This window comes from Filicampus tigris, chromosome 17 (genome assembly GCF_054856515.1).
Source record: "Filicampus tigris isolate MCC_2025a chromosome 17, RoL_Ftig_1.0, whole genome shotgun sequence".
NCBI lineage: Eukaryota > Metazoa > Chordata > Actinopteri > Syngnathiformes > Syngnathidae > Filicampus > Filicampus tigris.
The window spans coordinates 18,005,528-18,018,078 of record NC_141233.1 but is presented as its reverse complement, the minus strand read 5'-3'; the positions used below and the strand labels follow the sequence as shown (position 1 = coordinate 18,018,078).

The window sequence follows — 12,551 nt, the reverse complement described above, 5'->3', positions numbered from 1 at the left end:
CGGGAGCAAAAATGTCAAAGCTTTTCACAATACTGTCACGAGGTCATGGAGAACAGTGTTTCCCAACCTTTATTGAGCCAAGGCACATATATGGAAAAAAATGTCAAGGCACTCCACCAAACATGTCAATTCAACCAGCTGCCATCTAGTGGAAGAGCATTCAGTTGTTCGTTCTGTCACTTTACGAAGGTGTATAGTTGAAAAAGGTTTTGTTGTCGCTAAATAATCCTTTTCAAACCAATGTAAGTGAAGTTGGATAATATTCCAAAGCACGCTTTATAAACCCTCACAAGGTTGTGAATCACTGTAAACAGTTATTTAAAAGTTTCATGTATTTTTATTGGAAAAAGACAAAATGGGAGAATTCACTAATAACTTAACAATCATGATTTACTTCACAATAGCTAAGGGACCATTAAATAAAGGAGCGAGACAACTTGTAGGAGCCGGAGGAGGTGCAAGGGGGAACCTTGAGGGACACCATCTGAGGTTTCATACTAGGTGCTGTTGCTTCTGCTTCCGGAATTGCGGATGCTGACTTTCTTGCGGGTGTTGTCGGTGCAGCGTTCCAAGATGAGCTCGGGACTCGGTCGAGGCGGGATCACCGGGGCCTCGGGCTTCGACTCGCTCTCCGAACTGAAGCGCTGCTCGGGAATGTTCCCTGCGGGTCACACGTGTGAATCATTGCCACGGATATTTAAGATTGCATTCCTTTCAATTATTCATTAATTCATAGAAACAATCATTTCAGGAAAATCGCAAATACACAGTGTTCTACTTTGGCATCATCTTGTGGCATGTCGGTGCCAAGGAACTATGTTGAAGTCAGGGGAGCAACTTCATCTAGTGTGGCTATAGCCAAAAGTAGTGCTTTGCTGACAACTTGTGGCATCCATAGGGAATTCTAATCCTTTTTTGGGGGGTGGGGGTGGGGGGGGGGGGGCATTCTTTCCAGTGATTTACAAAACAAATGTGAGGTATTCATCCTACCTTGGTTCTTCCTCTCCCTCAGGGGCGATTTCTCCGGGATCTTGGATTTCCTGGGCAAGGCGGTGGGCTGTCCGCCCTTCTGCTGCAGGTATCGGCGGCTGTTCCTGCGGTAGGCCTCCTGGCTTAGGCGCTGCCGACCTCGTTCGTGGATGCTCTTGGCATTCTTAATGGTGGACCTGGAGAGAGGATACAGCTCAATTTGCGTAACCCAAGCAAGGGTTCGCAGTATAAGGATGATCATCTCGACCGCGTAATGGACCTGCGAGGCGGAGGTTTCTGTCCCTCTGGTTGCTTGGCATGGTATTCATATTTGGCCCCTTTTCCTGCTCTCTGCAGGAACATGGAGGGGAAGTGACCGGTCTCCTCGCCTTTCCTGCGCAAAACACCAAAAAGATGCAAATGTAAGTAAGACGACTCCAAGTGCATCATGATAATTCCAAGTGAAGTAGCGACTTGGGTACCTGACAACCCACCAGCCATCCAAGAGCTTGTGAATGACCTCAATGGTTTCTCCCATCTCCAGCGAGACTTCATCATCCGTCTCCGCCTTGTAGGCTCGGACTGCAATGTGCAATTCGCCTTCAGGGACAACATGACGTGTTTTAAACAAAGCCACGTGATGGAAAAAAAACATGAAATGACATAAGATTACCTTCGTAATTTGGCTCTATATCTTCTGCCTCCTCCGGTCCATCCAGGGGTTCCAGGTAGGTGGCAGGAACCCAACCTCGCTTAGTCTCACATTGGCAGAACCACCAGCCTGAATACAAAAAACTAATGTTCAGGTTTTGGAGAGCTGAATGTGAACTACTACACCCAGTAGCAAGGTTAGATGTATGCTTTGATCACCTTTGGTTAGTCGGTCGGTCGGTCGGTCGGTCGGTCGGTCGGTCGGTCGGTCGGTCGGTCGGTCGGTCGGTCGGTCGGTCGGTCGGTCGGTCGGTCGGTCGGTCGGTCGGTCGGTCAGTCGGTCGGTCGGAAAGCTAGCTACCAAACAAATGACTTTTCGCTAGCTAGCTAACAAGGAAAACAAACATATTATGCTAGCTAGTTAGCTAGCTCGCTAGGATTGCTCAAAATGATGTCAGTTGATAATGTTGATGTTTTACTGAAAAGGTTGGTGTGCAATGGAACATTGTTCTCAACCAGTCAGTTGCCACTGTAGCCACGTACGTCTTTTTGGTAGGAATGCCATGAAAGATCATGTTTTGTCAATGACAAAAGTTTGACTTTCTCACCATTCTGGTTCTTCTCCACAATTTCCACCAAGTCTCCAGTGTGCAGATTGAGCTCATGTTTGGACGTCTTGGTGAAGTCTGCGATCACTCTGTACGTGTCCAGAATGATGGGCCCAGAAATCTCTGAAGAGTGGCGGCGGCGCACATAACCATGTTTAAAATCAGCTAGGTCGCCTACATGTCAAATAATCAGTGAAGCATTTGCCTAACATCAAGTTGAAATGAATCCGCCTTATTTTGCATTTTAATGTTTCGATAGACCAACGCAAATGCCACAGGCAAACAACTACATTCACAGCGTCTTACCAGATATGTTGTTGTTGATTTTGGTCTCCAAGAAGATTTCACTTTTTTTCCCTCTGAACAGAAAAGGAAATAACAAACATTTTTTGGTTGACGTCATGTGCGGGTTAGTCATATGTCATTGGTAGGGTGACTCATCTGAAACGCACAATGTGGAATGTGATTGGGATGGAGTACGTACGGTAAGTCAGTAGAGATTCATTCTATTGTTGTGGAAAATATGAATCCATAAAGCAACCTTGACCGTCCTATCGCAATACAAAACAGTGTCAAGCTTGTAGCTGTAGTTAAAGCCCAAATGTGAAGTCATGTCAGAAAATGCCAAATGAAATGGAAGCAAAGTAATTCAACGTTAGACAAAAAACGAAAGCATGAAAAATCATTTCTATCTCGTAGATTTGACAAAGTCGCCGTTTGTCCGAAGTGCGAGGCTGACCAGCTCGAAACCGGAAGTGCGACGTCATTGGATGAACGACCGTGACAAAGCCACTCAGAAAGCAAGATTTCAAACTTATCTGAGGGGACGCGGGGGTTTCAAGAGGAGGTTGTTGGCATAACGCATGTGCATGTACATGCACGAGCCAGATGCCGCAGGATGATGATAATGTGGTGCCCGAACGACCGGACATAGGTCTTTGTTTTTTTGACTACAATTTCTTGCAACCAGTCGGGAGTTGTAAACGAGACGTTTTGTTTGGAGTGTTTATTGCACAATTGAACAGGTATGCAGTTGAACAGTTGGTTTCCATACCTGTCGAGCCCGGGGTGTACTGAAGCTTACAAAAGCTGTCATGTGCCCGTACGCATCTGTTGCAATGTTGCAATGACTGCTGTCACGTGATTGGAAATCAGCTTTTCAAAAAAAAAGTACACACGACGTTGCGGCGATTGTGGCAGCTTGTGCGTGTCGTGCGCGCGCACGCACGCACGCACGCGCGAGGAAGGGCGCGGGGTCTCGCCCTCGTCTCGCTCTGACGTGTGTTGCGGGGCTACCGGGCTCCCCTTTTCCACAACGTGCGACGGCCGCGATGCGGGAGGCGACTCGGGCCCCGGAGAAAGCTCTCGGCTCGGCGACAAAAACAGGAACGGACAACGCCGATCAAATTGACATGGGCCGTACAGATGGGCGACGTACGGCCCGCGTGTCCGAAAAGGTGTTTGCACCTGTACAAATTAGGCCGAAGGCGTACAAGTTGACGGGTATGAGTTTTGATGTTGCTTGTGACGTATGTGCAGACGGGAAACACAAAATGACCGGACTGGCATTGCACGAACGGCTACAGCTGCAATCGGGAGCCAGTTATTTATGTGGAGGCCAGTTGAACTGTAACACAAATTCTATCCTTATCTTTTGACCACTCAAACAACTGTTGGCCTGAATGTGAACAATGCATCGCCACAGAGCGCCGAGGCATTCTGCCAAAAAACAAAACGCGATCGGAATGGCAAACGTGACAGTAAACAATGCAGCGCAACGGGTGACTGGCAAGTCGAGCTCTTCTAATGACGTCACTGGCCGAAGATTACCGGAGATTGCCGAACATTTGCATTTTCGTTGTTGAGAGCGTTGCTACGGGTGGGTGGTTGCGTCCGAAAAAACTGAGGAAAGTATGCTTCAAAGCGTTCCAGTCGTCAAAAGATGGCTGGCCAAGTTTACTACACATTTACTTCGTGATCTTATTTAGTTCAATAGCTTGCTAAAGTTAGTTGATTCGTTTGTTAGTGCTTGCTTGCTTGCTTACAGGCTAATTAGCCAGACATTCATTTCCCCCCTCTCTTGTTCGTTAGTTAGTTAGTTAGTTAGTTAGTCCAAATGTTGAATGCAGCCCACTGACGTGTTTGGAGCCTGCGGGTTTTCGTCCTCCGGTCGCACTTTGAAGAAGGCGTTGAGATGCGAGCAGCGCGAGATGTGCGGCGGCAGGGCGATGAGCGACAGGCAGTACTCGGTCAACGTGCTCTGCTTGCTTTCCCGAGACCTTTGACTCTCCACCCATCGCGGAGCTAGGGAACACAATGGATGATCAAGTGACAGTCAAAACCGTCGGCTGTACAAAGGCTGAGTTATTTGACTTTATCTTAGCCTTGATTTTGTTTCATTTCAGAGGGATTATAGTAAGCACAGTCATTGTGTTTTTTAATCCAGCGTTTAACACTTAACTGATACTCAAAATGTCAGGATTAGTAGTTTACGTGAGTTTAGCTTTAATTTCGTTTCATTCAAAACAACTTGGAAGTCAGCCCGTTCGACTATGTCGATTTGTTTACCGGTAGGAATTCAAAGAACATTTTCTACAAGAGTGAGTGAGAGGTGTCTCCTCGTCCGTCTTTCGTATGAAATTGAGCCGCATTTCCCAGTGAACATGTAGTTTTCGGGCTCTATTATGGCATAACCTTTCAATGGTTCTCACCAAGCTTTTCCGTCTTGCATGAACAACTTTGAAGAGCACGAAGAGGAAAAGAAATAGCAGACGAGGTTCCATCTTTGCGCGGTGTGTCGCAAGAATCGATTACGTGATGTTCACGGCCGCCTTTTTTGACGTCATCGCGGTTTTTGTCATTCTGCGTGTTCGTTACCGCCACTTGCTGGACCGGAGGGGTAGTACATCAGTCCCCTCCCTACTGCCTTTCGTCATCGATCCAATTCGAATCCGCTACCTCACCCACTGTCGCTCTGTGTGAACGCAAACTAGTGGGCCACACACAAGTCCTAACTACCAGGAACTCATGCTAACAGGAACGCAAAGTTCAGGGGCTGTTTGGTCTGAAAGGGGCTAAAGTTACTCGTTAGTCTTTTTTTTCGAGCGGCCTTGGTGAGAGGAAGCGCTGCAATCAAATTGTGTACAAAGTGATGAAAATAGGGGGTTTCGGGTGATTTCGGTTGCGTTTCCCCTCTTCTGCAGACTTGCCTCAATGAACTGAGCAAGGGAGAAAAAAACGAGAAGTCAAAGTTTTGACACAGGTGCTTCCTGAAATCAAAAGCGTGCAAACGTTTCTCATTTGAAATAAACTAGCAGTAGCCGTGAGCTCCCACTCGGAGATCCATATCATTGTTTTATGAAACGTTGAAATGATCAAGCCGCGCATTTATTTGATTTATTTATGCCTTAACGACTTGTGTTTGACTTGTGAATTTTGTGACCTTGGCGTAGTGAACGCTTAAAAGATTCCAAGCCAAATTGTTGACTAAGTTAACAACTGTAAATGATGTCGATAAGTATAGTCTTTCATATTGAGAATTCATGGTTCATTTCCCTTATTTTATGCAGTAAACCTAACCTATAAAGCATTTATGTCAAATAAAACCGATCTTATTGCGATGCACATGAATTTATCGATTGTGTTTGTTAAAAAAATGTATGTAAAGAGGACCTTGTCTTTTCAATCGCAATTGCAATATTGAGGGAAACAAAATTGTATTGAAGATTATTTTTCAAAACCATACCTGGCAGTGATGGAATGATTCGGTCCTTCTTTTCTATTTGGCCGGCTTCGATAGGAAACATCTCTTTCAGGGATTTCTGGGAACGAGACAGCTGCTTTATTCGTCGTCCAATGTCCGGAGTTAGTTAACTCGTGAGCGAAAGCGTTTTATCCAGCCTTTTTATAAAAATAAAAACAAAACAAAAAAACATACACTCACATGGAAAGTGTAGATTTCAGGATACGTCCTGAAGATCAATTTCTCGACCAGGTCGCTCCACTTCACCATCAGCATGTACACCTAAAACAAAAAACACTATTAAAGCAAGAAAAAATGAAAGTTGCTCACAATATAACCAAAAAGAATGTCGAGCCATTTTTGGAGCCTCACATAGTGCTGACTGGGGTAAAAGCGTTTCTCAAAGCCCAGCAGCTTTACATGTCGGATGTAGACTTCCTCCATGTTGGGATGGATGGAGACCAACTGATGGCAGAGGCTGCCGGAGGCTTATAAACGTGCGCGTGCGCGTGCGTGTGCGCGCGCGCGCCTCCATTGTGTCATCAACATGCCGCAAATGTCAGTTCCTCTTGACCTTGTCAGGAAGACAATGAAATGCGTGCATCCTCATGAGGGTCATTGGAAACATGCAAAGTCCACACAGGAAGGCCTGAGCTAAGATTCTAACCCACAACGTCCCGCCTGTGAGGCAGACGAGCTAACCGCTGCCTCGCTGTGTTGGCGAAAACTTCCCTTGATGGAAAATGAAATGCACTGACTAGACTTAAGGTTTGTGTTGACCACTCGATAGGGTTACATTTGTGGTTGTGATGTCCACCTTCAGTACCACCACGCACGCACAATAACAAATGTCCTGTGTTTGTCTGCCACCTGCGAGAACTTCAAAAGGTACTTCCACGGGACGGAGGGTGAACATAAGAATAAGAATAAGAATAAGAATGCCTTTATTGATCCCACAGTGGGGAAATTTTCATTGTTACAGTAGCAAAGATATAGGTCACACAGGGGCGGCGGCATAATGTGGCCATTAATGTATAACATTGACGGCAAACATTTAAAGTAAACATGCAAAGTTTTCGCAACACAAACAAACAGGAAGAAAGAAAAGCACTGCCGGCAAACTTCCTCTTGTTCTGGCCACAAATATTGAAAAAAAAAAAAAAAAAAAGCAGTGACGCAAGGGAACTCTTAAGACAGGAAATGTCATGTCTGGCGTGGGCAGTTAGGCGTTCACAACAAATGCAGAACCTCATAGAGCAACAAGCCATGCAGATGCGCAGAGCTGGGCGTTCCGCCTACGTGACGGATCGGTCCGCCTATGACACATTTTGTAGGCGACGAACCATAGACGGGAAATTGAAAAAGATAGACCGACTAAGCTTTGTTGGAAGCCCATTATTTCATGTCTATCGTCTATTTTGGCGGTAAGGTTTCCGTCGGGGGGCGGCACGGCGGTCGACCGGTTAGCACGTCCGCCTCACAGTTCAGAGGCGGTGGGTTCGATCCCGGCTCCGGCCTCCCTGTGTGGAGTTTGCGTGTTCTCGCCGTGCCTGCCTGATTGGGTTTTCTCCGGGTACTCCGGTTTTCTCCGGTTTCCTCCCACATTCCAAAAACATGCACGGTAAGTTGATTGGACTCTCTAAATTGCCCCTAGGTGTGATTGTGAGTGCGGATGTTTGTCTTTGTGTGCCCTCCGATTGGCTGGCTACTAATTCAGGGTGTCCCCCGCCCACTGCCCGAAGACAGCTGGGATAGGCTCCAGCACGCCCGCCCCGCGACCCTTGTGAGGAGAAGCGCTATCGTTAATGGATGGATGGATGGATGGATGGATGGATGGATGGATGGATGGATGGATGGATGGATGGACGGAGGGTTTCCGTTGGCTGCGGCTGAGGCTTTTGGACAGCTTCTGGGTCCTAAAAGGAGACTGGTTTAGTCCAGCCACGGTGAGGGGGTTAGGGTTGGACATAGCACAATAGTTGCCCGTCAATGCAACTGATAGGACCAATGTGCGCCACAACATTCCAGTGCCCCGAGCTGGGCCAACTTCTCAATCAACGACAGGAGAGTGACAGCATGCTTGCTCCGAACAACCAATCAGAGGATGGAAACTGTTGACATCATCGAGGGTCTGCTCACTGGTAATGTAGTTGAAGCTACATTCTAGCAGAACTGATTCTGAAGGCCCTGAGCAGATTGGATTGACAATAGAAAAGAGAGGCTGGAATTTGCTTGGACAAAAATCATAATACTATGCCCACATACTGTATACGAGCAAGAGAAACATCAGATACTTGTGTGGAAAAAAGACACCGCTAAAAGTAGAAGTACTGATTCCGTTCCAGTACTGAGGTAAAAGTAACCACACACTCTTGAAATACATAAAGAAATAGTGTCAACAATTATATGTGCTAGCCCCTTTTGAAATCATTGCACAATGTAAAAAAATAAATAAAATAGCGCTTGTACTGAAAAAAGGAAGGAACAAATCATGAAAGGCCTCTGAAAAATAAATCTTCCAGTAAAGTATACACCTGTTTAAGAACGACTTACAGTAATTGATTGTTAGTATATGAAGTCTTTGTACTTCGTTACTACTACCCACCGCTGTAATAAATGTATTTAATTGAACAAATGTTCGCATTAAAAAAAACAATTCGAGGAAAAAATATGGTTACTTATTCTCTAACTGCAAAGTTGAATACTTTAGTGCGTGTGTCTTCGTAAATAATTTTTGTCATCCTTGTAATTTACGAGCTTTTCGTGTTGGCTTTATGACGGTGACGCATTTAGTTTGTCCCCATAACGTTGCCGTACAGCGCTAAAAAGGAGCGGGAGGGGGCGGAGTGACAAGGCCACAGTGAGTGTTTCTAACACGTCCGCATTTAGAGAATAAATCCAAGTCCGTCTCGGATTTTCGGTCACATTCGAATTGCAAAGCAGTCGCTGGTAAACTACTACAATGAGCGGAAGAGGCAAAGGCGGCAAAGGGCTGGGGAAAGGAGGCGCCAAGCGTCACCGCAAGGTTCTTCGCGACAATATCCAAGGAATCACCAAGCCTGCCATCAGACGTCTTGCTCGTCGCGGCGGAGTGAAGCGAATCTCGGGCCTGATCTACGAGGAGACTCGTGGTGTGCTCAAGGTGTTCTTGGAGAACGTGATCCGCGACGCAGTCACCTACACTGAGCACGCCAAAAGGAAGACTGTCACGGCCATGGATGTGGTGTACGCCCTCAAGAGGCAGGGCCGCACCTTGTACGGCTTCGGCGGTTAAACTATACGGCATCTACCCACCAACGGCTCTTTTAAGAGCCACCCACGTTTATCTAAGAGTTTGATTCCACGAAACTTATCTCATACGACCGAACGACTTCTGGCTGCTATGTAAAACATGTACTGCTAAATAAATGAAAGGTGACCAATTTAATTATAAAATATCCCTTTCTATGTAAACTTTTCCGCCAAGGGAAGCTTAGCACGTGCACTTCGTCATAGAAATTGCCGTTGTGTGGCAATTTTTGGTCGGTCGAATGCTTTAAGCATTTAATAAAATTGAAATATCAGTATACTCAATCCCCAAATTTTGTGGGGTCTGCTTCAACCTCTGGAAATTTTAACAGCGCCTCAATATCACCAATTCTACAGATTTCACTCATTAAGCGAATCAAGCTTCTGTTAACGCCTATGGAGAGAAAAACGCGAGGGCCATAAGATCCCAAATATTGGAACAATCATTTGGACATTTTCAGAAGATGAAGTTTACTCTACTTACAGATGTCCACATAGATTTCGGTGGCGCTTGATGTCGATTTTCAAAGTATAGTTATGCTTTTTAAAAAAAATATTTTTTTCACATTTTATTAGACAGTGTGCTTTTAAACTAATTCTCGTAGAATACACACAGTACTGTATACTGTATTGAGCAGAGACGTTTGCTCAGTCAGTCAAACAAAATCAGAATATTTTATGGGTAATACAAAAAAGTCAAAACATGGACCAGGAATGCTTGTCTAAACAAATGTTTTCATTTCTAACCAACCCAAATAATGTCAAATCTATTTCTATCTGATTACACGATAGCTGAAAGTCGACCTCTTTTACGGGGTCTCAATCGAGTTTTCTTTACTGGGTTTACTGAGTAGGAATGTTTTCAACTATTCTGGTTGTTGTGGGTAAAATCGGAGTCGTGCTTCTACATGTCCACTGTGTGCTTGCTTGTACATATACAACCACACGTATGCTGAAAGCGTCCTTTCTTCATTTTCGCATGCTATATAAATACTCAGGCCCGTCGCTCCCAATACGCAGAGCAAGCACAGTGCGTAGGGTCCCATCGTCCGTTGGGGCCCCATCTCGTCCGCGGGGACACATTGCGAGATGGTCGAGTGCGCACTTAGGTCATGCGTGCACACGCTCCGAGAGTAACGAAATACATGTTACTGGCGTTACGTATTCAGGATACACCCCAAAAGGGACCGTGTTCCATTACCTTTGGAAAAAAAAAAAAAAAAACGTAACCCAATTACAGGTCCACTTAATAAAAATGTGGATTATTTGGAAAATGACAGTTTTAATGTGAGGAGAGACTGCACAGTACAGTCCTTGCCGCTCTCAAACTTGTAGGCCAAACAAGATTTCGCAGAGTGGAGTAGATAACTGGTCACAATATACCTCAATGGTCATCCCACGTATAGTTTTAAAACCTTTTTTTTTTTTTATTGGCCACCAATGAAATGACTGAGACAGGTCAGAGCCGGCTGGATACAAGTTGGTTTTAGCGCAGTCAGTTTCAAAAGCGACTCGAAGGCAATGGATGGTAAGTGTTTTGGATCGTATTCACTCTAGGATTGACTCATTTTGACTAATATTTACAAAGAAACGTGTGAACGGTCAAAACCATCCGGACTGCTTGTTATCAAGGTGGAGTGCTAAAAGCTAGCATGCTAACCCTATGCACGCAACTTAATTAGGTAAATACCTCACTAATTTCCGCCACAAATCACCCACAGCTTTACTATTGAAAACGCCATATTACCAATATCATCTGCTAAATTTGGCACCAGGAATAAAAAAAAAAACTCACAAACGTTTTGTTTTGGTTATGTATACAGTTATGTACAGAATGTGCGTATATGCGTGTTTGTATGAGATGGGGGTGGTGGGGGTGACGCGAGCAAACATCTCTTTTCCACAAGTGAACAAAGTGGTCATGCAGAAAACTTTGAACAACTTCATGAAGCTACCAAAGCTACTTTACCTCACCAGATGACATTATCTATCTATGCATCAATCCAGGATGGTGCACAAGAGGTTAGTCTGTCTCTCACATTTCTTGTGCTTTGTAACTAGTAAATGTGTGTATCCACTTACCCATCAGCCCCCCCCCCCCACACTCACACACACAAAAACATTTTCATGTCGCAAAAAGTGGTTATATCGGGGTGTTGTGGGAGGCATCATATGACTTCAGTTTAGGGCACCTAAAGAGGCTGGTAGCAACGGCCCTGTAAATACAGATGTGGTCCATTTTTCTTCCCCTCCCCCAAAAGGTCATCAATATGCTTCTAATGCACAACCACGACAACGACCAAAACACCTCAATAACAACGTGAAATTCAGAGATAAACTGGAAATGAAGCCCCAAATGAAAGGCAGTGAGAAAAGAGGATCTGATTACAATCTTCCAATGAGCGCACTTTGCACGCAAGTAACACGGTTAAATCAAGTCGCAAAAGTGTCAAACTAAATTCAAGTGGTTAAGTTGTCAATAAAATGTCATCAATTGATTTTCCATGCATCGAACAATTGATAAACACGTCAGATCCTGGCGTCTGTTTCAGACTGGTAACCGCCCCGGGGTCACCGCGAGGAACTCGTGTGTTTACCACCGTCCCAATTTTCGCCGGTAAAAGAAAAAATGAAAGTGCTTATGGAGCCGAGTTCATTTGAATCCACACTCAGATGTCTCCGCTAATGTGCAAAGCCGTATCGCGGCCACCACGACACAATTCCGCACGTTTTGAGGACAAAATGTCACCAAAAGTGACCGCGGACGTCTCCGAATGACGGACAACCGGTGTGGTTTGAAAGCTCTTGGAACAAAACCAGGCCATTTTCAGCCACAAAATGAATGCGAGACCAAAGATAAGAGTGTTAAATGTTCTCCGGTGTAGGAATGGTGTTGGTACATTTGAATTTATGGCGCAGTTTAAGGCTTAAAGGTAAAAGAGAAAACACAAAAAGCGTGTCCACATTTCGCTCGAGTGCAGAGCTGCGGCTGGGTTGAGTCTCTACGGTTCTCATGTGCCGTATAAGTCCCGCCTCCTGCTCTCCTGCCGACAACTTGTTCTCAGCGAGACGCACCAGAGAAGAATCATGGCAGAGGAAGCGCCAGCACCAGCGGCGACCCCGTCCAAGTCGGCGGCGAAATCCAAGAAGAAGACGGCGGCCAACAGGGCCAACAGAGATGGCCCCAGCCTCTCCAAGCAGATCGTCGACGTCATTTCCGAATCCAAGGAACGCAAAGGCATGTCGTCGGCCGCGCTCAAGAAGGTGCTGGTGGCCAAAGGCGTGGACGTCCC

At 45.6% G+C, this 12,551-nt stretch overlaps 3 protein-coding genes across 5 annotated transcripts in view; 2 read left to right on the top strand and 1 right to left on the bottom strand.

Moving 5' to 3' along the window:
• Positions 1-43: 43 nt before the first annotated feature.
• The window catches only part of ncf1 (neutrophil cytosolic factor 1), a 17,835-nt gene continuing 5,327 nt past the window's right edge, over positions 44-12,551 (bottom strand). Inside the window, exons 1-11 of one of the 3 annotated variants that reach the window (XM_086013414.1) lie at positions 6,343-6,475; positions 6,172-6,252; positions 5,974-6,049; positions 4,367-4,532; positions 2,535-2,587; positions 2,229-2,351; positions 1,643-1,750; positions 1,452-1,569; positions 1,250-1,363; positions 991-1,166; positions 44-661 (exon numbers count right to left, since the gene is read on the bottom strand). In XM_086013414.1, coding sequence (XP_085869540.1) covers positions 498-661; positions 991-1,166; positions 1,250-1,363; positions 1,452-1,569; positions 1,643-1,750; positions 2,229-2,351; positions 2,535-2,587; positions 4,367-4,532; positions 5,974-6,049; positions 6,172-6,252; positions 6,343-6,414 — 1,251 coding nt within the window. In that variant the 5' untranslated portion in view covers positions 6,415-6,475 and the 3' untranslated portion in view covers positions 44-497. Of the gene's footprint in view, positions 662-990; positions 1,167-1,249; positions 1,364-1,451; positions 1,570-1,642; positions 1,751-2,228; positions 2,352-2,534; positions 2,588-4,366; positions 4,533-5,973; positions 6,050-6,171; positions 6,268-6,342; positions 6,476-12,551 lie in introns of those variants that run through there. The other 2 variants (XM_086013415.1, XM_086013416.1) reach the window with 2 other exon arrangements.
• Positions 8,807-9,481, top strand: LOC147133853 (histone H4). Its single transcript, XM_086012664.1, has one exon. The coding sequence runs from the start codon at positions 8,933-8,935 to the stop codon at positions 9,242-9,244; it is 312 nt and encodes a 103-aa protein (XP_085868790.1). The 5' UTR covers positions 8,807-8,932; the 3' UTR covers positions 9,245-9,481.
• LOC147133852 (uncharacterized) overlaps positions 12,327-12,551 on the top strand; it is a 1,700-nt gene continuing 1,475 nt past the window's right edge. The window contains exon 1 of the mRNA XM_086013044.1: positions 12,327-12,551. This exon is cut by the window's right edge and continues 1,475 nt beyond it. Coding sequence (XP_085869170.1) covers positions 12,346-12,551 — 206 coding nt within the window. The 5' untranslated portion in view covers positions 12,327-12,345.

Coding starts and splice junctions, on each gene's coding strand:
- LOC147133853 (XM_086012664.1), top strand. CDS start 8,933: ATGAGCGGAAGAGGCAAAGGCGGCAAAGGGCTGGGGAAAGGAGGCGCC.